The 25,885-nt window shown below is 39.8% G+C and overlaps 1 protein-coding gene across 2 annotated transcripts; it reads left to right on the top strand.

Moving 5' to 3' along the window:
• On the top strand, positions 1-24,213 carry mtmr14 (myotubularin related protein 14). Of its 2 annotated transcripts, none has more exons than XM_061070651.1 (19): positions 1-789; positions 2,225-2,373; positions 3,621-3,729; positions 4,816-4,891; positions 6,535-6,595; positions 6,867-6,989; positions 9,086-9,159; positions 9,863-9,933; positions 10,545-10,619; positions 10,898-10,964; positions 11,329-11,414; positions 12,497-12,573; positions 13,689-13,725; positions 14,907-14,977; positions 15,132-15,190; positions 16,344-16,470; positions 17,486-17,662; positions 18,232-18,438; positions 20,378-24,213. In XM_061070651.1, the coding sequence occupies exons 1-19, from the start codon at positions 655-657 to the stop codon at positions 20,556-20,558; spliced, it is 1,962 nt and encodes a 653-aa protein (XP_060926634.1). In that variant the 5' UTR covers positions 1-654; the 3' UTR covers positions 20,559-24,213. The 2 variants fall into 2 exon arrangements, with proteins under 2 accessions (XP_060926634.1, XP_060926633.1); XM_061070650.1 differs by having other exon boundaries at positions 18,229-18,438.
• Positions 24,214-25,885: the final 1,672 nt, after the last annotated feature.

The raw sequence follows: 25,885 nt of genomic DNA, 5'->3' as shown, positions 1-25,885 counted from the left end.
AGGCTGGAGTAAACTGATTGCAACACACTTCTCTGGCTCTCGTCCTTCGCTCCAGCATCAGCAGCAGGTCTCTCGGCCTCTGGACTGACTTCTGCACAACTTGAATCTGTCCGCTGCGGTGGTCGTGGTTTACCGAGGGGACATGGAGACGTGACATTGAGGAAAACGTGAGCAGGCCGGGAGGGATCCCGGAGCTTTCCTGACCGCAGCTGACGACCTGCGGTCCGGCTAGCTGCTGCTGCGTGGAGCCGGACATCCCTTCACCTTGTGTCAGACCAGCAGGGACCATGTGGTGGAGGACTACAACGGTCTGAAATCGTGTCTAATGAGTTTTTGAAGGGTTTCGTGTCAGTGGAAACGGAGCTAACTGAGCCTGGGCAGCTGGAGCATTGTGTTAGCTAGCAGTGCTAACTCCGCGGTGCGAGTGGCTGCCTCCGCGGGCTGGCAGCGGCTTCTGTGTGGACAGTGTAGCCGCTCGCCGGTGCCCTGAATCCAGGAAGAGTCCCCGGCTCCGGCCCCCTCAATCGGGCAGTCAGGAAGAAGCTGGCTGGGAAGGGATGGCCTGGTCGGTCTTCCCGAACCAAAGGACACGGTTCTGCGGTGTTTGAAGGAGGTCGAGTTCGGCTAGAGGCCACCTCCGCGGGTCGAGGCGCTATGATGGCCGCCTCGTCCTCCCCGGCCGGCGGCTTCCCGGGCTCCGGGCTGCCGGTCAGAAAGAGCGAGGAAATAGCGGATTTGATAGATTTGTTTTCCAAGACGCAGTACAGAGCGAAGGAAGTCACTCCTCGGGTAAGTCTGTGCTCATCAGTACACACAAGCAGCACTATAAGTCAAAGATATCAGTGTTTCCATCTGTTGACACTAGGAATGTAGTAACCCTAAAAACCGAAACCGCGATACAAATGTCACGATACAGGGTGACCGAACTGCAAATCAAACCCAGACACTTTCTCAAGAGGTGCAGCTCTTTGACTAAGCGAAAATAAAAGTTGTTATTATTGTTTGGCTACATGAATATGAGTAGCCCAGGAGTTGCTAAAGTTTGACCAAAGGAAATCCGATATCCTACATTAATAATACATTTGAAAAACGGATGCAAAACAAAGCCATTTTGAATTTGAACTCAACATAATGTCAACTCATAATGATTTGATATTTATTAAAGGTTCATAAATCAAAGCACAAAATCAAATCACTGCTTAAACTAGTTTACAGGAAACTATCTCTGACTTCTCCTGCAGTGACTGTAACTGCTATTTGTCTTGGCCATAGTATTTTATTGACGAATTGTTTTATACCTTGTATTACTGTGTATATATATGCATATTTATTTCATTCCTATTTATTCAATGTATTAACTTTTAATGTGTCAACTTTTTTATTGTACCCTCGGCACCATTGTAAATGAGGGTCTTATCCCTCAATGTGTCTTCCGAGGCTAAATAAATATTCAATCAATCAATCAATCTCCACTAATGTGGGAATCTAGCGTGAGGAGGGGTTCAGATTAGAACAATTGCCCCTCAGAATGTTTGCATATCCCTTTTTTACCAGTGTAACTAAACTTATTTACAGTTCAAACTACAACGCATGCAAAGTTCAGGACAAGAACAATTAGAATTATTATTTTTTACATATTAAACTGCATGTGTCACGATAAAGTTTGGGGATTTGAAGTAGCTCAACAACCCTGAGGATTTACCTGCGGGCAGAACCTAGTCAGCAAAACAAACAAACAAACAAACAACAACCAAGTCTGTACCAAAACGTGGATTTGAGGAATGGTAACACCCCTAACAGAATAGATCCTGCGTTCAACTTCTCACCATGAGTTGTTGATGCTGCTTCTTGAACCTTCACTGTGTGCATTCATACCTGAAATGAATGAGATTCTGTCAGTGTTGCTAAATTCTCCTAATATACAGTCCTTATATATAGTCTTGTGAATTTTTAAAGCACCTCTCAAGGCACTTTGTATTATCAAAATGGTGTTGTTCAATTGAAAATAAATAAATTACTACATACATCTTCGATTCGACATAAGGATATTAAATGGGCCAGCTGGATCAGTTCACTTTACTGGTACCTGTGCCAACATCTGAAACAGTACTTGTAGCAGCAGGTGTTAATTCTACTTTTTCATGGCTGATAACTTCCTGCTGGCTCATTGTAATTTGGGGCTTCTTTTCAAACCACTGACATGTTTGTTGTTGTCTTTCTTCAGGTAGAGGTGATAGAGAGGCGTTGTCTGGAGTTATTTGCCAGAGATTACAAGTACAGTATCATCCATAACGCCAATGGTGAAGTGTGCGGACATTACCCCCGACAGATAGTTTTCCTGGAGTACGAATCCACAGATGTCGAGAGCAACAGGTACCTCTCCACTATTTTGCCAATTCATTGTTTTCCAATTCAAAGTCCAGTCCACTCAGTTACCTATTACCTCTTTTTTGTTTGTGTCGCTGCTCTAATCATACCCATCTTACTGTGGTGCAGAGAGCAAGGGTCACTCATCTCCTGTCCCTGTGATCACATCAAAGAGAGCAGAGAGCTGAACTGACAGTTCTGTCGCACACGTGCACGTTATCAAATGAAATAGTAAAACAATGCAGTCAGGGGAAAAAAAGGGGGGCAAAATACAGACACCGCCACCAGACTCATAATACAGATAGTCATATTTAATCTCTAGATATGGATCAACGTCACTCGCATGCGGTGGTTTGGATATAAAATGATGAAAGCTGCTCAAAAGACAGTACTAGGAAAACAATCCCAGAAAATCTTTTGCTATTTAAGACAGCTCGACAGCTAATTTGTTTCACACATTTCAAATAAGCCACTTACCAGAATACATGAATTATAAAAGGAAACACTCAAAACTTCAGCAGAATCATTCTTCAAAAAAAGGCTTAAAACAAGAACAGCAACAGATGCAAGACTATCAAATGCTGTCACTAAAAACATGGTGCCAGTTGAAGGATTAAAGAGCAATGGTTTCAAACAATTATTGAATACATTTTTGGCTCATCCACTGACTTCGAAAACTGATACCTTTTTTAGTTTTTTGTTTGTGAGTCGGACAAAACAAGCAACATGAAAACATCACTGTATGTATGGAGAAATTATGAATTAGATCTTATATAATGATAATGATTAAAAGCTCCTATATTGAGTAGGTATTGAAGAAGGTAAACAATGATTATTATATGTCCATTGTGCAATGAATGATTGTTTATAGAGGGTAGAAAAGTACAGGGGCAAAAATCCTGCACAAATAAGTCTTTTGTCTCTTAAATGTTCACTGAAACGTTTTTAATTGATGATATGATCATTCAAATTTTCATGGCCAAATTAGCGCTAGTAACATCCACCCAATACACTCATTCAGTCCAGCTACTAATGGTTGTTAAATCTTGATTAGTGGCCGAGGCTTCATGTCCCACTTAACTGTAACCTCCATCTGTAGATAAGCACAGTGGTGTCAGCTGTTACTATAGTTAGTGTGTAGTGAACACCGATTGTGGAGCTCAAGTGGTTTTTTATTACATTGTCTCTATAACAGGCTAAATTCAAATTTGAGTAGGCTGTCTAATGGATAACGTGGTGCTTTTTATGTCCAGGTTTGAGAGCACATTGCAGATCAGTAAGCTGCAAGACCTAGTGAACCGGAGTAAGCTGGCCCGCTGCAGAGGAAGGTTTGTCTGCCCCGTCATCCTCTACAACGGCAAGGTACTGTTACACAACAGTAAACTACACTCTCTCTTCATGGCTTTAATAGTACCTATACTAATATTTCCCCTCAAAAAAGCTGACACTGACAAGCTTCTTCAGTTTCTGCATGAGAAAACCCCATTTCCAATCAAAAGAAAGACGTGACTGTAAACTTCACAATATCACAATATATATATATATATTCCTTGTGTTTAGAGGACATAGAGAAATTTGAAATTACCTGAAAGAAAACATGTATGCTCCAATAAATGACTGGGCACTAAAGCCTCTTGTGGTCAAAAGGAGTATTACAAAAATAACCAAAATATATTTCACATATTTTCACAGATGACAGCAAATCATTTTCCATTTTTACTCACCTTTCAGAGCTGCTTTACATTTTGCTGGGGTTAAGATTTTTTTTTTTTTTCAATGAACCAATCGATGGGATGATCATTCAAATAATTTTTTAAACATGAAATGTGTGTTTGTTCCGAATGTTAATGGAGTACCACTGAACCTGAAGAATAAACCTATCATCTGTGTTAAAGGACCTGAACAAATCAGTGAATCACAAAGGAGTGTGTATTTGAGTCAGAGTCACAAAAACTTCTATAAATCAGAGCGTTTTTATGTCCAGTTCTGGCTGAAAGCTACAAACGCATCAGTCACACCAGTTGCCTTATTCCTTGTGTTTGTTTTTTTTAAGTTCTCTTGGCATGGGTGCTGCTACTGATGATTCACCAAAAATATTTCATAAATTTGGAACATAGTGTGATTGCTACTAAACATGTTGAATTAAAGTAACTGATATAGTCGTATTTGCTCAACAAGACAAGGAAATATTTTAGTTCAGGTGACTGCATGTTATGAAACTTACTGACGAACAGTGTTACAGAGAAATGACCAGGGCTGGTTATGGACATAAATTGAGAAATATCTTATAGTGAGTCACCTCTTTGTAGAATGAAACTTTTTTCTGTGGCCACCACTTCCTACTTTTTACATTGTGGTGGTCCAGGTGGCAGGATATACATTATTTCATGATGAAGCGAGCAGTAAAACAACACTTTCTGATCTTGTATTGTCTCTTCCTTATTGCAGCATATTTGCCGGTCGTCCACTCTGGCAGGCTGGGGGGAGTTGTATGGACGCACAGGCTACAACTACATCTTCTCTGGTAAAAAAAATACTCAGATGAACACACAGACTGACACACACAGACACATGCACTCAAACCCAATTTTAGCAAAAACATGGGAAGTTGTGGCTGGCTTATTTTTCCATGGATGTTTCAGTTCCCTGTTTGTTCTCAGCAAATGTCAGACACCTGTCAAACTTTTCCTATTGGGACTTCATGTTCCTCTTAGTATTACAAAAAATCTTTTGTTACAAACACATACTGTAACCAATAAAAGAAACCAAGTTTATTCACAAGTGTCCATCCAAACGTATTTAAATTTTACCAGAAAAACTATCTTTTTATCTTTCCATCTGCACCAAACCTCAACCAAAACCATGTGGAAATATAATATATCTAGAGTAGCCTTTGGATGCGTCCGCCAAGGCCCAACAGTCCCCTTAAATTCTATCAACCGGCACAAGATTGCACACACTCATAAACAGACATCCCTTTAATATTTCATCACGATCCATAGATTATTCCCAGTTATAATATATAAACAAATTTAATTGGTTCCCATCCATCTACAAATGGTTGTGGAAATCCATAATTGTTGAGTAATCTTATTGACAAACAAACCAACCAACTAACAAACAGAAAAGGGTGAAAATAAAACCTCCTTGGTGGAGGTAAATATGACACTTATGTTTGTCTCATGTATTAACTTTCAATTGCTGTAATTTCAAAAAAATGTACATGAACATAAATCAGGGTCTGAATCACAGACTGTAAAAAAACATTGATGTACACACTGGGTCTAGAAAGTTGAACCAATGTGGAGCTGCCTGAAACCTGTAATCTCTCAAAAGACCAGCAGAGGGCGACGCCACCAGTTGTAAAAATAATTATTTTTCTATATCCTCACTTGATTTATAAAGTCAGTTAACATTTTCCTAAGACGTTTATAGTTTTATTTTATAGTTATTTTCAGTTTAGAGACAAACAGACAATAAACGTTGTATGAATAGGGGCTTGGATAGATGGACACCTATAACAATCCAGTAGGTGCAGATTGCAGTGGCATGTGGGGATGCAGCGTCCGGGTGAAGTCAGTCAGGCCCCACCTCCTGCTCCTCTAAATGTGGTTCTGGTTTTAAAAAAGATGGTGCTGCACAAAATCTCAAACTTGTCACACCCCTTGACTATGACAAACAGCCCCACCGGATTGCTACAGGATTTTGTCAGGGTTTCAAAGCTCATAGTGACATTTTGTAACAGCACTTCATGCAGTACTAAAGTTTAGGCCAAGACACGGTTGGTTTAGGTAAGCATACAAAAATTAACATTGATTTTCTATAGCTTTAATCTCTGATTCTGGGATAAATCCAACTCATCTTTCTGTATGAGTGTGGTTCTTTTCACTATAAAACTGACACTCAGATCCTTATCCTTAGGTTCCACATCCCAACGCAAGACAATCGGGTCCTGTCACTCATTTAGTGATTAGCTCACATCTAGCAGAGAGATGATCTGAAGGATAGAACCCCTTTCTGGTGTTCCTCTTTCAAAATAATTGGTTTTGTTAACATATGAACTGTTTTGCTAATGTGTTGTGTATATAGAATGTTCACAACTTGATATAACAAAATGTATGTGGAGGTCAACCTCCTGTTCACCTTGTATACATGTGTGTGTTGCAGGGGGCAGTGATGACACGTGGACAGAGTCCGAAGAGGTTCCAGAGGATGACAGTGCCGTCAGGTAATCTGATTACTCTTAACAATATTAGTAAACAGTGAATACCAGAATCTAGTTTGTTCTGAGTGTGACACTGATTACTTGTGATGGCAGTAAAACAAACAAGCAAGCGACTGACCCCAGTGAAGGTGCATGAAAAGTGATGTACCGTACAACAAATTCTTTATCCATGCATGACACAAAGTAATCTTGAAATCGACCAAGGAATGTACCTTTTTCTGGCAGAAGTTTCCTTATCTCAATTTTCCTCCACTTTTGTTGTTGTTGTCCTCAGGAACGGTGACTCGCAGCTCTTTGACAAGGTCCGAGGCCACGACATTAAGCTGCTCCGTTACCTCTCGATTCGTTACATCTGTGACTTGATGGTGGAGAACAAGAAGGTTAAGTTTGGCCTAAAGTAAGGAACAGCATTCACACTCTGCCTGTTATTTAGGTCACTGTTTGAACTTCTCTGTGTAGCAAGAAACCACGGGGAAGGAATCTGACTACTGGCTAGGGCTGCTTGATTATGGCAAATATCATGATTACGTTTATTTTGGTCAATATTGTAATCACGATTATTTAACATAATTACTCACCGACTTTGGGAAAACAACACGCACTCATTGAACTTTAAAGAAAAATTATGATGTTAACAGATCAGAGTGTTTACACTGCCTGAGTGAGCAGCGCGGCTCAGCAGCGTGATTCTGCTCCTCTGCTCTTTTCTAATAATCCACACGTAGAACTGATCTTTATAATAACCTGATGAATTCCTTCATGGATAAACAGGGCATTGCTTCTTTTACAATTATGAGGTTAAAACACAGCACTGCTACTGACTCAGTGTATTGCGTACATACTTTAGATTTTTTGCAGATTAACTAAGTCGGGAGAGGGCACTTGTGCTGGTTTTAATTTCTACCCTAGAGAGACTTGGGATTTAGTTGTTTCCTCCTCCTGTGTGGGATAAGTATTTTAATACAGACATGACCTGATGCTTTTCACACATGCACAACGCAGCAAGGTTATCTCATTATCAGCTGGGTGTAGCAGACAGAGGCAGAAAGTAAAGTATTAATTAACTGCGGAGATCACGTGATTTTCTTGACAAAAAACAGATAATGGTGTCAGCACTTATCACCACAAACTCTCTTGAATTTTCATTGGTTTCTTCTACGTGTGTGACACCGCTTTTTCATCTAGAGATATTTATCTTTTTTATTTTTTTTTGTTTTTGTGCTGGTGTCAGAAGCTTCATTCAAGAGGTATGGAATAGTATGTCAGTGAGGCAGTAAACGGGCTAAAAACAAGAAAATGCATTAGTATATACATGTCCTTTAAGATGTGGTTATGTCCTTATGTGATATAAAAGTATGAACAAACACTTTCTACTTTTAACCAGCAAAACAAATCATTGTACAGTTCTTGTTTATATTAAAAATTAAAATTAAAAAAACATCATTCGATCATTAACATGTAGGTTGTAAACTGTATGTGAACCTTTCGGCTAATTACGTCAACAAAAGCTAACAGTCAGGAATTAATCAAACCTGGAGGCTAGTCTATATAAAAAAATATATATATTATAATTCTGTTCATAAGGCATTTACATCTTGTAGTTTGGTCTTTTTGAAGCAAATTGTACTAACTTGATTCTTGTTGTTCAGGGTTTGTTCCCTCACAGTTGATGCACTTATGTTGCTTTGGATAAAAGCGTCCGCTAAATGAAATGTAATGTAATGTAATGAGCATCTGCTGATGTGAAACATGCCTCGCAAACAAAGTCTCAGAAGATGCTCAATACAGAACGATCAGTGATGTTACAACAGACAGCTGGAGAACACGTCTGAGCTGAAGCAATCTCAGATCCACTAGTTCTATCTACTGGCGACAAATTAACCCCTGGGGAAGATGATCAATATTTTGGAGCTTCCAAGGTAGATGGTTAATATCTGGGCCATGGTCTTCCGTTTATTGTAAAATGTTTAATTCCCCGACTAGTTAATTTTATCCAGTCAACCATTTATCCACACAATACTTTTTGTAGGTATTTCAGGTCCAGACAACATATCTATACCAGTTATGTGCCTATGACTGCAGAAAGAGCTTGTTTGTAGTTCTAGCTGTGAAAGGACCCGTTATTAAATTCCTTCCTTTTCCTACTCGTGCTGGGTTTGGTGGGTGAATTACATGGATACACAAAATATTATAAAAGTTGAAATTGCTTGTGTTTTATCAGCTTAATAACTTCTTGATTGTTCATACTTGAATGAAGATCAAATCACATTTTATGACTGCCAGAAAACCAGGTTAATCCAAAGGGCTCAAATTTGTTCTCACCACTTTATTTAATATCTATTTGAAGATGGACAGTGATTCACAAAGTGTATGGTAAAGACACTGCCTGCGAAATGTAGCTGCACTTAATTGCACTGCAGTGTCTATTTACATGTGTGCATAAATATATGTTGGACCATGTGGAGAAATGCTTGTGTCTTCCTGTCTGTGCAGTGTGACCTCATCTGAGAAGGCAGACAAGGCTCAACGCTATGCAGACTTCGCCTTGCTCTCTGTGCCTTATCCAGGTAAATAACTGTCTTTCTCAGTCACTCCACTAGAGACGCATACATACATACATTTGCTTTGCATCAGCAAATTTCATCTACATTTGTATAAGCGTATGCATCTGCAGATAAGTATCAAGAACCAACATTACCCATATGTAACCTCATTTAAATTTACTAGATGGGATCTGCCCCAAATTAAACAAACTGGAATGAATGAATGAATTATTCTCTGAGAAAAGGTTGAAAAATGCCCTATGTGGCAATGTTTGATAAAGTGAAAAATATTCCTTGATCAACCCCTGATACTGATTCTCACATTCTTCCACCATATTTTGTGGTAATCTGCCTGGGGAGTCTTGCGTCATCCTGCGGATAGATAAACAAAATACAAAACAGAATCTCATTGGCGTAGGCAAAAACCTGCACAAAACCACATAAAAGAAAATTTTCAATATTATGCAACCATCACTGTCATCCTCATAAAATTGAAATGCGCTCAGTGATTAGTTTTCCCACCATAAAATGGGTTCATGTTCCTCACTGTGTGTGAAAACCAGTGAAGTTGAGTCTTAGACACAGACATGAGAGGGAAAGCTTAGTCCTCCAGAGATGCTCACAATTGTTATGTGTTTCTTATCATCATTTGTCATTTAGAGACATGAGTTTTGAGTTTAATCTGTGACCATATGATAACTGACTTTTTCATCTTGTCTTTATTAAGGGTGTGAGTTTTTTAAGGACTACAAAGACAGAGACTATACAGCCGAAGGTCTGGTGTTCAACTGGAATCAGGTACAATCAGTTTATTTGGTGGTCATGTGGGAGTTTCCTTAATCCATATCAATCAATAGTTAGTTAATTGTTAATAAATTGTGACAGTGGTTATTTAGGCTTTACTCGAGAACATACAATGATTTAAACCAAGTCATAGAACAGTACTTCGTCTCTAGTTTATGTGGTTTTACAAAAGATAATTTGTGTACTTTATTTATATGATGCAGCTGGAAACAGCTAGAACACATGTCCTGGGGAAGCACAAACATCACACCAATTTAATCAGTAAAACCAGATTTAATCCAGTCCAGTTTAGTATTATCACAAGACTCAGTTAGCTCACTAAACTGGACAGCTGCCACCTCTGTAGAGTTTTCACAACTTCATGCTGCAGTGTTCATCTACATTTTTTGTGCTGTTCTGTAAAGAAAGCACACCAAGTGGTGCAGCCGATTACTAAAGTAAACTACAGCAACAAATACTACATGTCCTCATTTCCCCATTGTCAGCTAATTTGAATTCAATTGTGTAAACTGTAAGTGGAAAGATAATTGATGAATCATTGAAAGCTCTGTAAGTCAACTTGGCTCTGTTGTACCAGTCTGATTTCACTATTTCTCCTTTGACAGGACTATGTGGATGCTCCTTTGACAATCCCTGTGTGCTTTACTCAGAACTTGAATATTGACTGGACTCAATACCAGGTGACCTTTTCATCTCTCCTCTCCTCTCTTATCCTCTCCTCCCATTTGTAATGTGTCAGTGCCATCTGTTGTACAACCTAGAAAGTGCTTTTGTCATAATTCATGAGCATTTACACGGCACACCTACTGAAATATTTACAGTGTAACCACACTCTGAAGCTCTACCTTAACTTTAAAATTAAAAAACACCATGTTAGTCTGGATTTTTTACATGTTTCAAATTCTTCAGCTTTACCAACAGCAAACTTATTCTGGTGTGTGTGTGTTTTGTTGATCAGTCGTGGGACCTGGTGGAGCAGACCCAGAACTACCTGAAGCTGCTGCTCCACTTCATCAACAATGATGGTAGGTGGCGTTTGTGGGACTAGGATCCCAACCCTTCAGTATACAATGCAGGAAGTCCAGACTCAGATGTACGGCATCCCCACAGTATCTGTATGAGTGCTTAAGGACTTGTAATTTGTAACTTTTAATTAAAATTGACATCACACCCTTGTCGAAATGCTGAAACTTCAAACGTAGAAAAACAACAGAAAAAATCATAAAATTAACCATACTGCTCCTGTTGTGTCATTCAAGTGTCCTTTACACTGTTTTTAATCTAAATGTCTGCTACCGGAATTAGAGATGTTCACATCAAACCGACTGGTTCATATTCACAATCCTTGTACGATCCTGTGGCTGAAGGTGATTTTGTATGTTGTTCCAGATCAGAGCGGCCTCCTGGTGCACTGTATATCAGGCTGGGACAGGACTCCTCTGTTTGTGTCCCTTCTCAGGCTCTCCCTGTGGGCAGTAAGTCCTCCTCCTCCTCCTTTTGCTCTTTTTCAGTCTCCTTTATCCTCCTCTGGTGTCTCTCCTCAAGACACTCAGCAGCCTGGAAGCTTGTTTAGCTCCTCCAACACTCATTAGTGAGTTGCCTAATCCCGCGGTGAACCCATCTGCCCTGGCACCAGCGCCCCTTCTTGTTCATTTCATTTCAAACACGCACTTTAATAACACTCTTCTGTATTCAGCACCTTTATTAAAAATCTAACTGACATGTCATAAATGTGCAGCCTTTTTCTCCAATATGGTGAATACCGGAAACTTCTGAAGTTGTCACAGGCTGCTCTTCTCGAGTGCTTTTCAAACAGAATGAGATATCCAGTTATGGTGTCCGTAGCTCCATAATATGTCATGTATAATTAGACTCTGGGGCATATACGTACATCTATATATCTTGCATACTAATTCCACAAATGTATGTGGAATGCATATCTTGTGAATCGTTAATCCAACCAGCTTTACGCTTTGCATTTACAATTTAAATCGCCAGAGGAAGTGCAGGGCAGATTTTGGTGTAATTTGGACACATGATACGTTCAATACTTATCCAAATTGAATAAACACATGACCAGCGCTCTGTAGCTGTCAGTTTTGGGTGGGGGGGGCGGGCAGGCAGTGTGCTGACAGTCACTTGGCGGACTGAGTTCTTCGATGTTCTAAACTACAGCTGTGGTCAGTAATTGGGTCCAACTGAGGGTTACAATCTCCTTCAGATCATTTTTATTTTCTATTTTATTGTTTCACGATATCGAACTTATATATGAGCCACAGACGTGAAAATAAATAATTCAGTTTCATTTTTTTGAAAAACATCGACTGTTTATAAAAAAAGCTCTCTACACTGCATCCAGCGAACAAACAATAAAAAATTACAGTATACTGTAGAACTGTTTGAGGAGGACTCACTAATGACAAGGATTAATTCTGAAGTAGCTCTGGAGCATCAACACAGGACAAGCTAACAGTCAAGTTTAGAACGGGCACTGCTCTAGTATTTTTAACCTTGGGATATTTGACTTTTGTGTGACTCACTTTTTGTATTGTCACAGGACGGTGCGGCGCATGCCAGCCTGGAGCCAGCTGAGATCCTGTATTTGACCATCAGTTACGACTGGTTCCTCTTCGGGTAAAGACAATCATTTACATAATCCCCATCATCATTTCATGACTTCCCCGCGAGCCGTAACTCAAAGGGTATAAGATGGCATGAATACTTTAGAGTTGCATTTGCAAAAATCTTGGTGCCATCTTGTGTTAGACACGCTGTATTTGTATAATTGAACAGGGACTGGTTAATGAAGCACTGGGAGCAACATGAGATGAGACAAATGTGACTTTGCTTTTGACCGCATTCTCTTTACTCTCTTTGTCTTTCTTTCTCCCTCTAACGCACAAACTCATGCACGCAACAACACACACCCACACTTTTGGGATACTCCATTCATAATTACTAGCACGATATCTCCAGTTAGAGCTCATCAGAAGCAAAGGTCCGTTCACTGTCAGCTAGACTATGAAATTATACATCAGGATACATCAGGACATTAGGACATTAGCCAAGCAGAAGACAAGTGTGTGGGACAACACATTATAATTTTAATTATGGTGTTTACATGAGTTGCTAGTTGAATATTCCACATGTTACTGAGCATAATCTGATAATTATAAATATTTGAACACTCCAAACACACGCATTAATGTGATTAAGACATATACATGTCTACACAATGCAACTACAGTCAGAATATTCTAATATATTTGGATTTTTGTGTATGAATTTTTTAAGTTAAGGTCATCAGAAAATTCTGTCAACAGTGTCTTATTAAGATTGTTGGCCTAATCAGTTTAATATCAGATGGTGTCCATGTAAATGCATCAGTGTCCCCTCCTCCCAATCACCTGTAGCCAAATTTTGTTAATGCTCGTCAATACAGTGAAAATGACATTTGAACATTTCTTAAGGACAAACAAAGGAAAGTGGACCCTGGAGGGATGGTTTCAGTGAGAGTTACATTTGTTTGGACTCACTTAGCTAAAACTTTCCCTTTTACAATACAAAATTATCAAAAGTGAATGGTAAAAATGTATTTTAATGCCACTTGTACGATTTTAATTCGACTTCAAAGATTTAATAAGATGTGTCTTAGCTTTCACAATACAGGGCTTTGTTGAATAGTTTGTTGACAGAAATAAGAGTCAGCTGCTATTTATTGAAATCCATTGTTCTCTTTCTATTTCCAGTCACATGCTGCCAGATCGACTCTCCAAGGGGGAGGAGGTAAGTTTACTGTGGTGATGATGATGATATAGCTTCCCAGATGTGTTGACTCAGATTCCAAATGATGAAGCGACTTCTAAATACAATTCCTTTTTATTTTTGAGGCTGAAATGCTTGAGAACAAACATTGATTTGTTCAGTAAGGTAATGATGAAAAGACTTGAAAGACAATGGCATCTGCAAATGAAGGCTACAGCGTTTCATTCAGCCTCATTCTGGTCTTAACACATACTACATACATGTTCTGTGAATTGTGCTGGGAATTGAGATCCGATCCGATGATCACAGGAGACACATTCAGGACACGTTTGAGCACATGTACTTATTGCTGGCCACTCATCGGATGCATGTTAATATCAGGTCTGAAAAGAGTGCGAGAGGGCATGCCTCAGCCAAGGCCCAACAGTCCCCCAAATTCAGTAGATTTTGATTTGATTTGTGGATATGCACCAAATTGCACACAATCATAACTTTTCTTCATCAAAATACATAAATGTTTTGCTGAGAAATCTGTGAAAATTTTGAAAAATACCTCAATATCTCACAATGTTAAAGGAAGAGAAAAAAAATCCTGGATCCACCTGTGACCAAGATCTAAAGCAAAATTGAATGGGTTCTTTCTGACACAAACACATTCTTCCACAAAGTTTTGATGGTAAACTTCCCAGTAGCTTTGCATAATCCTGATGTCCAACAGACAAACAGATGCAGATATATACACAACTTTGTTGTGTGGGGTCTTGTTAAAGCTCCAGTATGCTACTCCGAATCCGTTACGGACCGACGGACGGATGGATCCGACGGACACTTTTTGATTTATAGTTCCCCGAATAACTTTTGGTACTGAAAACAATTCACCGCCAGAACAGTAGGTGGCGCAACTGAAGACGAGCTTAGAGAAGCCTACCTCAGGAGTTCTCAGAAGAAGTCCACCTTGTTTATTTATCCAATATTTTGTCAGTCATGCTCAAAGTGTGACTTCACTAAAAGTTAATTTGGAGAAACACTATCACTAATATCTCTCCTTAAGAGGGAGATATCTATCAGAGAAGCAGTTGAAATAACATGTAAATGCAGGGAAGTCTCAGTAGAGCAGAATGAAGCTAAATCAAGTTTAACCTTCTGTTTGTCTCTTCACAACTGTGACTGTGTGAATTGTGTCCCCTCTCTCTCTCCCTCAGATTTTCTTCTTTTGCTTCAATTTTTTGAAGCACATTGTCTCAGAGAAGTTCTCCGCTGTTAAGAAACAGAGGTGTGTACCGCCTTCTTTCTTTCTCTCTTTCTTTGTGTCTCCTTCTCTCACGTTTTCCCTTGCTTCGGTTGTGTAATGTGTTCACTCTAGATAACCAGATTCTCTCTGTTCTTTTGATCTGAAGTTACTTCATCACATATTCTTTTTCTGACAGAAGGAAGAACTCTCACTTCAAAGACAGTGATTTCACTGTGGAGGATATCTGCCAGTTAAGTAAGTCAGTGTGTCTCATGAGCCTCTCTCTCTATGTGACTCTACAGGCACCTCTCACAGACCTATAGTGGATGTAGCTCATTTAGCGTTCAGATTCACCTCTACCGAATGTATTAAATATACATATATGTATAAAAGTATGTTTTCATGTTCTCTTTGTGTCCGCGTGGGCTCTCTAAACTTATATAGATTGTGGTCAGGTTTAATTGGACACTCTAAATTGTGAATGCTAGTGCAAATGGTTGTTTGGCTCAGTATGTTGGCCCTGTGATATGCTGTAGACCTGTCCAGAGTGTGCCAAGCTCCTCGCCCAAAGTCAGCTAGGATTGGCTCCAGCTCACTTTTTGAAGCTATTATTATCAGTAACCAATACAAAATACAGTTTGATCATAATTTAAGAATGTGTCTTGAGTTCAGGATCCAATGTCTTGGATTTTACAGGAAAACATTTCATCAGAATGGTTACTGTGAAAAAAATAAAATTTTTCCCTACGTTTTCCTCATGACCTACTTACATTTGTTATAACTCGATAGAGCACATTTGATCATTTTTTTGGTGACGTACTTGTGAGAGTATCAGCAGCCCCTGCCACTTGCTTCTGGTCTGATGCAATGAGGAATAACAAAGGTTGTGAGTGCTGCGAGCGCACAGTGTCTGGGTAGACACAAAGCAACGAGACTCTGGGTGATAACATAACCCTTTCATGTCTTTAGAATTGTGAGGCTTGGCTTCAAAACATCTTGCATCACCACCTTTATGACTGTGGGCAACAAACCTTCTGTATAGTTCAGTACAGTGTTTGGTTTACTTCTTTATGTAACACTCTGTTTCACAGGTGTAAATGGTGTCTTGTGAAGTCTGTTATATACCAAGTTTGTGTTGGAATGCTGAAGGAAAACTCAGTGATAATAACCCTCACACACAATTACCAGAATAAACTTCCATCAAATTCCATAGTATTTGATGTAAGTTTAAATGTTGAGACCCATTTTCAAAATCTTCTGTCAAGCAGACAACATCTTTTATTGTTTTAACGTAAACACACATCTGCATCAGATGTGGTAACTTTAAAGCAGATCAAAAACATTTCTGAATTCAGGCTTTAAAGGTTGAAGCACAACTAACAGGGCTCTGCTGTGTGGTTTGCTACAGAGACGAAGGATCGTGGCAGTGTGACCAGTCTCAGCAGTGAGTTCTCCCTCATTACTGAGGAGGTGAGCGGCAGCGTAAACAACGACACTGTGGACCTGTTCTCCAGCCAGCCCCAGGCCTCCAACTGGTCAGTATCACATAAATGCACATGCTTACACACACCCACTTTGAGGAAATTTGATTGTGAATATTTTATTATTGGTACATTGTTTATATTTTCATCAACAACATACTAGATAACTCCATCTAACTCAACATCTGTCTGAAGTGATCTATCCACACATGACCACAGCTCTCTATACGTCAGCTCACACACGGCAATAGAATGTGTCAACCGCCATCAGCCATCAGGAGTAATGTTGGGTTCAGTATCTTGTGCAAGGACATTTAAGTAGGCGGAATGCGCAAGCTGGGATCAAACCACCGACCCCTCTGGTTAGAGGAAGATCTGCTTTGGCCCATGAGTCATAGCTGCCCAAACTATGGTGCTTTATTTTCATAATAGTACAAATAAGACAGAGGCCAAATCCAATTTAACCCCTTGCCTGAGAAGAACAATAAACAGTAAGTGAAAACAAACACATTTGTCAACATTTTAATCTCAGTTCATTTATTTATTTGTAATTTAAATTCAAAATTTTAAATGAAGAGTTTTAGGTCAAAGGCAATGATTTACTATAAAAACCAAATGATTTAGCTCAGCTGTATTTCATGTAAAGTGACGCAAAGACGTTTGCATCAGGTCAGTCTTTGCCTCTAGTTTGCGATAATACTGACACTTGCCAAAATATATTATTTAACTACTATATACATATTAACTTCAACTAAATTCATAACTTCATAGAACTTTTTAAGGCAACAGTGAAACTTACATTTTAAAGTTGGACAGTGAGGGCAGCTCCTGGTGGTCACTGAATCAACATCACTTACAACAGTATCACAGGATGACAGGTCATTTGAATTGAGTTGCGTTCAACTTTACTTTATTGCTGCTTCAGGTTTGTCAAATATAAATTCAGTCTTTAAAGTCTGCTGTTTTCTTTCCTTCATTTCATCACCACTTGATCAATCATTCACACCACAAACTGTTGGTACTGCATATGCTCCTCCTCTGTTGATGATGCATTCTCCTCTCTCCCCAGGAGAAAAGGCCCCACCTCCTCTCCTCAGATGGTTGTTTGGAATAAGCAGCACCCTCTGGAGGAGCACCTCTCTCATCCGCTTAATGAGGCCAGGTCTTCCAGCTCCTCCTCTTCCAACCAATCAGATCATGCTGTCACGCGAACCGGCAGCAGCCCATTGGCTGTCCCAGGGAGAAGGTGAGGGAGCCGGAGCCGATACAACTTCGTCAGGCGTTTAAGTTTTCGTGTTCATTTTATACACACACTTGGGCAGTGTAAATTTTGGATGATCACCGCAGGCACAGAGCTTCAACTTTGCAGCATCTTCATTTAGTCATAAGCAGGTCGACAAACCAACAGAGCAACATAGCAGAGACATAACCTCCATAACACTGTGCTGCCTCCATTTTGTGGTTCATGAAGGGTGCTCTCTTTTATTATATTGTTAAAGTTTTATGATGATTGTTAATGCAATAAAACTTAATCTCTCACCGATGATGAGCTACATATTGGCAAGATAATGATAATGTCTAAAACCAGCTAATTATCCAGATAACATGCACAGTGCACCAGAGATGGATATAAACATGGATGGTGCCAAACATGCTGACTTCCTTTTTTCTTTCTTTCTTTCAAAACACAAAAATTGCAAATAAAACCAAAAATGTAGGGAAATTTAACAGAAAAATATCATGAACCAGGGTAAGTTTATTTCTAACTTTTTTTGGTGTGATTATGCTCAGTTTTTCTGTCTCTTTGTTTAGCAGGTTAGCAGCAGAGTACACTCGGTCAGGTTCGTCGCTCTCTACAGAGTATGGCAGTTGGCAGATAGTTTCTGGTTGTGGAAGCATCCACGACCACGCTCCCTTCCCTCCGCAGCTGGCCTCCACGTCCTCCACCTCGTCAGCCACAGCTGCTACCTATGACTCCCCTCTGCCCTTCAGTTTTAGAGATGACGGAGCCAGTGGGAGAATGTAAGTAACACTGCTTTGTTTTATTGAAGTGTTCTTGGCAGCTGCATGTGTGCAGTATTGGCATGTACAAGGGTTTTTCCTGGGATTTTGAGGTGGGTACGTGCTCTGACATTATTCCAGTCTCTGCTAAAGCACAACACAGGTTGTTGTTTTCACAGTGCACTCAGACATTAGCTTGAAGAAGAAAAGTTAAACAGTGTCCTGAAGAAGAAGTAATCGTTCACTTGTTTGTGAATTAGCTTGGGCTGCCACTAACTACTATTTTTCTATTGATTAATCTGTCGACTATTTTATTGATAAGTCGATTACTCTAAACGATTAATTTTCCTCCAAAAAAATCATATTGACCATTTCATTTCAGTTAATTTTATTTTGACAACAACAAACTGTATGTCATCGTAAAATGCAGCACAAAAAAAAATGTAAACAAAGGCTCAAATATTATAGTGCAAAACTGTAGGTTTAAACTAGCTAACTGGAGGAGGGTTCCTCCAGCGGGCGCTGTAGCTGAGGTGACGCGAGAAGGACCCCACACGCGGTCCAAGAGAAAGGAAGCCCCCGCAACCGCAACGCCGTGGACGAGGAGCCCCCCCCATAAAAAACTTGAGGCGGGCCGCACACCATGCCTCCGGCTGCGTGGAGGGGAGAGCGCCAGGGCGACTGCTCCCCCAGCCGCGGCATGTGCCCAGCGGTTTAAACTAAAAAATTTTTTACAAATTTTCAGCGTCGACGTAATCGATGATGTCGACGAATCGCGGCAGCCCTAGAATTAGCACTTAGCATCATACAAAGGGACATTGGTGAATTTCTTCTCATCCTCCCAGAAACCATCTGACCGAGTGTCAGCATTTGTCTGTTCATCATAATGTTTGTTGCGCTGGACGTCAGTAGTCACTGCTGTTTCAGTGCGGAAATATATGACCAAATATTGTCCTATATTAGAGTGAATACAGTTTCCTTTCTCTCCAGAGAATCAGAATCAGAAGTATTTTATTGCCAAGTACATTCACACATACAAGGAATTTGCTCTGGTTATTGGTGCAAACAATGAACATAGAAACATAAAAACGCAATAAATACAACATACATAGGAGAGCAACAAAAAATGGGAAACCAGTATATATTTACTCACTGTACACTTCTTATTTACTCACTTTTTTACCAATATTTATACAAAGTAACATTTATTTTGACATAAACATTTCTGAATAAAAATATATAAAAGATAAAAGATATAAACAGAGTGATGAATCTCCTCCATAAGTGCCTGAACCTCATCATGTTAAAGTTATATTCCCTGTATATATATGTTAGCCAATAGATCACAAAATCCAGCAGCACAAAAAAAACTCTTATACTGTATTTTGTGGTAATTTCAAAATAGTGTTTTACAGAAACAAGGCACAAGCTACTTAGTACATGTCTTGGTCAGTATAAAACAGAGATAAGGAAAACCTTTGTTTATTTTCTGTGTTCATGTAAAAAATAAATATAGCTCAGCAGCGGCGGTTTCCAGTCAGAAATACTATAGTTTTAGTCACTGCTCCAGTTTCCTCTTTTGAACCGAGCAGGAGAGGAGGAGGAGGATCAAGAGAACGGAATTTCTCCATTGGGTTCTTCTCCTCCTCTCCTCTGGAGTCGTCCTCCTCCTCTCTGCTCCCAGCAGGGGACCCATTTTAATTTCTGCTTGATCTGACTGCCAAACTGAGAGTGTCCCGTCTGTATCACTTCATAGCCAGAGAAGGCAAATAAGATCTATTCATCTCTCCAAGGGAGGGACCCCGAAAGTTGGATATGGATGATGATGATTGTGTGTGAGCAGTAATCTAGAATTCTTGTGTCTAATCATTATTATAATTTAAAACACTTTTTTGTAAGCTTTTCCTTTCTGTCTTCTCATCTAGCACACTCTTTTCTCCCCCTCCTCTTTCCTCCCTAGGTTTCCCCTCCCCTCGGAGCGCCAGGCCCGTCTGGAGGCAGTGCGGGAAGTCTTCCTGGCAGCCTACAGCTCCACAGTGGGCCTCAAGTCTTCAGTGCAGAGCCCCTCTGGCGCCATCTCCGGCCTGCTGGAGCAGTTTGCCCGTGGGGTCGGCCTCCGAGGCACCAACGCCATCGTCTGAACCCTCTCAATGTGACTTCAGACCCTCCTCCTGCTCCTTCCATCCACATGTCTGGACTCCGTACAATAAAGTGCCAAATATCTCTGTTCAATTCAGGGGTGACACATACATATTTTTTTTTTTAATCTTCTTTGATTGTCCATGACCTGGATTTAATTGTTGTCTGTGCTGCTCCAGCTTTTCTCTGGATTTTTAATCTTCCATTTTGACTTAATCTGTCACATTCAGGAAGGGACATGTTTTCAGCCATTGTATCAAAAAGGGATAGTTGGAGGGCTTTGTAGCTGTTGAAATGTAACTGGCTGAAAACGTGGGGTTGGTAACAGATTCTTCCTTCCTCTGTTCTTTCCTTATTTTTAATCCCTGATGAGTCCTTGCAGTGACAGTGCAGCTGTCCCATGTAGAGGAAGCAATATGGTTTTATTTGTCTTTTTTTGGGCTGCTATTCTTTACAGATCCAAGCGCAGGAAGGTTCTTTAGGTCAGGTGGATTTGCAACGTGAGATAAACACAGCACTTGATTTGTTCTAACATGAAATGGCACCGAGCTGCTTCTTGGCTGATAATTTGACAAAGAATCAGTTTAAGATATTACAGCATTGGGTCAAGAGGATGGATCAGACTTTTTTTTTAGTCAGTGTTGGTTTATAATGCAATATTTATATACAATATGTACACTAAGAGTTGTTGGTCACTTTAACTATTACTCTCAGTCCATGAAGAGATCTTTTACCAGTGCGACTAAACTGTAGGAAATGGAGGCTGAATTCCCCGGTTCTTTTTCTTTGCAAATGTCCATTTAAAAATAGAGCTCAAGTGGATAGGTTCACTGCTGGGGTGTTGCCCTGATCTTACATAATGTCATTGTGGTACAAGGTTTAAAGGGCTCACTATGTAGGTAATTTGTGTCATCTGATCACATCTGAAAGCAAACGTTTATATGGACATTTAGAGTCGTTCTAAATAGCTACACTTGAGAGTTGGATGAACAGCCTACTGTTGCAGAGTGACGAGGAACAATGAATTGTAAAAACCAGGATGTTACATTATGTCATACATGAGAAAAGTGATGGAAGTAGTAAAGAATGGAAAAGGACAGCTTGAGAGAAAATCTTGCATTTTGGACAGTCGGTTTTGGAAAGTTATACAATTTGACGTCAATTTAGTTGTGCTACAGAATGATCTCTTCATAGCCAGGATCGACGGGGAGAATGATTAGTGACCAGTTACTGTTGAGATGTACATATACGAAGAAAAAAAAATCTGATCCTCTCTAAGTTTTATGTCTATTTATAAATTTGGATTTGGATGTTCAGGGAAAATGGATTCACATTGCACAAATTTCAAAAACCATAACCAAGGAGATGAAGTGCTGAACGTATCATTTCGCCAGTTTATCATCTCCATGTCCACTAATCTGTTCTGTTCTTCAGTAGCACTGACAGGGTAGCAGGACATGTGCGGAGCCTTGTGCTAGTAAATCTCTTTTTGCTCTCTCTCTTGTTGGACTCCGGTGAAGCGAGGTTCACTTCAAATTTCTGCCCAGCCATTCTCACACTTGCATGTTGTTCAGAAACATGTGCTCCTTCTTCCAGGTTACACTCGGACACACATTTCTGAGCGCCATACTCTTTGGTATGTCCACACTTTTAGGTGATTTTCTTTGAAGAAATCTGTTGAGAGAGATTTTATTTGAAACTATGGTTTTGACGGCTGCTGTACCTCAGGACTGTTGTGCCTTTGTTAACCTTGGTGACAATGGATCAGACCTCTGCTTTATCTGGTCTAGTTTCAGGTCTACTTTCTGTTTCTTAATCGGTTTTACGGACTTAATGGGGCTTGCTGCTGATCGTCAACTGTTTTGACTAGAGCATCGCAGCGTTAGCTTTGTGTTGTTCACTCTCTCTGTAGCAAGATAAGTCTTTGTTGTCGTACAGTAACACAAAGCTGTTGAGTCTTATAAAGAGTCTTGATGAAGTTGACGTGGGGTGATTTCAATCAAAGGACTGATCCATCATTCGCCCCCAGAAGCTTGAAACACAAATACGTTTTCATTATCTGCATTTGAAAATGACTGTAGCCAGAGAAGATTTTATGATTTAAGGTCTAATTAGGGCAGTAATTTTGGGAAATATATTTCTTGTTTTTATCACTGAGTTAAAAAGATTGACACCATTGTCATGTGTGTTTGGGACAGAGTGAGAACCAGGATGTGTTTAGCTTGCATTGGTATAATAGTGAATTCGCTAGTGTAGCTCATGTTAAAACTGTAAAATACACACAGCAACACCTCAGAGGCTCATTGGTTAACATGATGTATCTAGTTTGTTGAAAACAGAAATGAAGACTGAGGCATTTAAATGTATAAGGGACGTGAAGTGGTGTCACTACTCAACACTTAACTTTGAGTTTAACAAACAAGATACATGTCGATCAGTTGAGTCCGTTTCAGATGTGGTGTATTTTGGTCTGGTCTGTAACAGCGGAGTCAGCTTGAGTGAGAGAGTTAGTTTCACCATTGAACAAGCTTGAGACAACCTATTGGTACCAGTCACTGTTACGTCATTATGAAGTCTGACTCTTTTCTTTTGGCAGCTCCAATACTTTCACCTATGGCAACAGTACAAGAACTACATGCCTGTCGAAGGAATGCGCACAGCTGAAACAGAAGCTTGTGTAAACTCGGCAGGAGAGACACTCAGCGGTGCAGTATGATTTAGTTACTGAGCTATGATCAAAACGCTGACTTTATGACCATATATCAAACAAAAGGAATAGACAGTCAAATAATTAATTTTGCATCCCCATACAGTTAAGCCATACACTAGTCAGTCAGACTGTACTTAACGCACAGACATGAGAGTTGATCTTCGCATCTCACTTTTAGAAAGAGCATATTTCCCAAAATGTACTTCCTGTGGTAGACTAGGCCAAAGTCTGCTTTCTTTATAACACGTAACACATTTGTTTGAACTGTTTTTAAATCATGTGAGTTTCCATAATTTTTTTCTGACCCAGTAAAACATTCATCAACATGTTCAGTTCTAATCAGGACTGTCAAAATGGTTTTATTTCAGTAACTCCAGATGAGCTGACAGAAGACCAGTCTGTCCAGCTTTGAAGCCACGTCTCCCTGTCGGGTTTTACACTTTCTTTTTGAGACATCTTTCCTGAACACTTCAGATTCAGTCAGTATTTCATATCATCTTATATTCATTTTGTCTTCATCATGTGCTCCTGTAGCTGCCAGCCACTGGACACCTGCGGAAAAACCTTTTCATTTTCAAACTGCTGCAAATGTTTGTTTAAAGATAAAAATGTTTTAATCCTGAATTACTTATCATAAAATGTTCTCTTTGTTTGGACTCTTTCACTCACTGGATTTGCATGACATGCTCAAAGTTGATCTCGGTTATGAATTATAATGATTTTATTTGTTTTACAAAGTGCTTTTTATTTCAGAAACTTATATTGAAATGCTGCATTGCACTCGTCCTGATGTTTTCTGTGTAAAGAGTTTTCTTTGTACTATTGATGCATTTCTAATTGTTTTTTTTGTCATGAATTTTGCTTAATTATTGGCAGGCGACGGGCTTTGATGAAAGATGAACTGAGCAGCCGGTGGCAGTTGTGAATAAAGAAAAAAATGAATGACATTTTTAGTTTGAATTGAATTTGTTTTCGCAGATCATCTCTGAAATGTGCTTCTGATTTATTCATTATAATCCACAGTGAGATGCATTAACTATTTACACATAATCTACTTCCCTAAGCAACAGAGCTGACGTTAAGTGTTTTTTCTTAACACATGAGTAAAGTTTGGCAAATGAGATTTCAGTGTCGTATATAATGTGATTGCATAAAGTAGTAACTTGATGTTTCAATTTAACACTTTAAAGCTAATTCAACTGTGTTTCACTTGAACTGTCTTAACACATCTGGTGTGGTGTGGTGGATACATTCTCTATTCACTCTCTTTAACATCAGAGGTCAAACATTACATTTAGCTGATGCTTTTATCCAAAGCGACTTACAATAATTGCATTCAACCATGAGGGTACAAACCCAGAACAGCAAGAATCAAGAAAGCCAAACTACAAAGTGCCATAAGTAAGTACCATTTCAGTGCTACGACAATGTTTACTTTAAAACTTTTTTTTAAAATTTAAGGTACGGTCGGAAGAGATGTGTAGACTTTCTGATGTCCTGATGTCGTATGGGAGCTCATTCCACCATTAAGGAGCCAGGACAGCAAACAGTCACTATTTTGTTAAGTGTTTAGTTTGCAGTGAGGAGCAACAAGCCGATTGGCAGATGCAGAGCAGAGTGGATGGGCTGGGGTGTAACATTTGACCATGTCCTGGATGTAGACTGGACCCGATCCGTTCACAGCACGGTATGCAAGTACTAGTGTTTTGAAACGGATGTGGGCAGCCACTGGTAACCAGAGAAGGGAGCGGAGGAGCGTGAATTTAGGTTAAAGACCAGTCAAGCTGCTGCATTCAAACATCAAGGCCGGCCAATCACACCACTGCAGCAGGTCAGATGTTCACTGTAACCTGAACAGTACATGTCCCTGTTGGCTCACTCTAAAATGTTTCTGGTGTTAATGAATTATCAATTCCTGCAATATTAAATGGTTGATGATGGGCCGAAATTACTGTTAATACTTATGGGCTTTGAAAGGTAGGTGAGGTGATTAATGCCACGGGGGTGTTGTGGCAGGGTTACTGCCTTCTCTACATTGAGGTTTTCTGTCCAGTTGTCCTTCTCCAGCTCTCCTTCTGTATTTCCCCTGGTGTCCTCTTCCAACTTCTTTCCTCTTCTGTTTATGCTCATCAAACTTTCTCCACCCCCTTTCCTCCTGTCCCCCTTTTAGTTTCTTGCACTTTCAGTCAGCCCACTCTTCTTTTTATTTTTTACAACATTGTATTAATAACATAAACATTTCATCATGCCATAATACTTACGATCAGTTGAGAGACTGCGATGCTGGAACGTACATACATAGACATCATAATGGGTTTGAGCTCCAGCCCTTTTTCTTCCTCGAGAGAAAGTGCTATTTTTCTAGGGTGCTTTTTGCAAAAAAAAAAAAAAAAAAGAATGTTATATTGCTGTTTGCGCACAGCTTCCCTGTCAAACAAGATTGTTGAAATATATAAAAACAATCGATTCTTGCATCACGACGGAGAAGTCGACTTTGTAGCAAAATTATAACACCACTCCAGAGACAGATGCACATATTAAAGATCCTGTTGTCCTGTGTCAGAGTCTCAGTTTGAGTCTGCTTCCTCCTCACTCCGCTTCTGACCCTCTGCTCACTTC

This window comes from Limanda limanda, chromosome 4 (assembly GCF_963576545.1).
Source record: "Limanda limanda chromosome 4, fLimLim1.1, whole genome shotgun sequence".
NCBI classification, from domain to species: domain Eukaryota; kingdom Metazoa; phylum Chordata; class Actinopteri; order Pleuronectiformes; family Pleuronectidae; genus Limanda; species Limanda limanda.
The sequence above is the reverse complement of the archived record's forward strand: the minus strand, read 5'-3'. Positions and strand labels throughout refer to the sequence as shown.

Excerpts from the sequence above, each read along its gene's own strand:
- mtmr14 (XM_061070650.1), top strand. The coding sequence starts at position 655 with ATGATGGCCGCCTCGTCCTCCCCGGCCGGCGGCTTCCCGGGCTCCGGG. Across the intron at positions 4,892-6,534 it reads CTACAACTACATCTTCTCTG|GGGGCAGTGATGACACGTGG; the intron begins GTAAAAAAAATA and ends TGTGTGTTGCAG. Across the intron at positions 18,439-20,377 it reads GACGGAGCCAGTGGGAGAAT|GTTTCCCCTCCCCTCGGAGC; the intron begins GTAAGTAACACT and ends TTTCCTCCCTAG.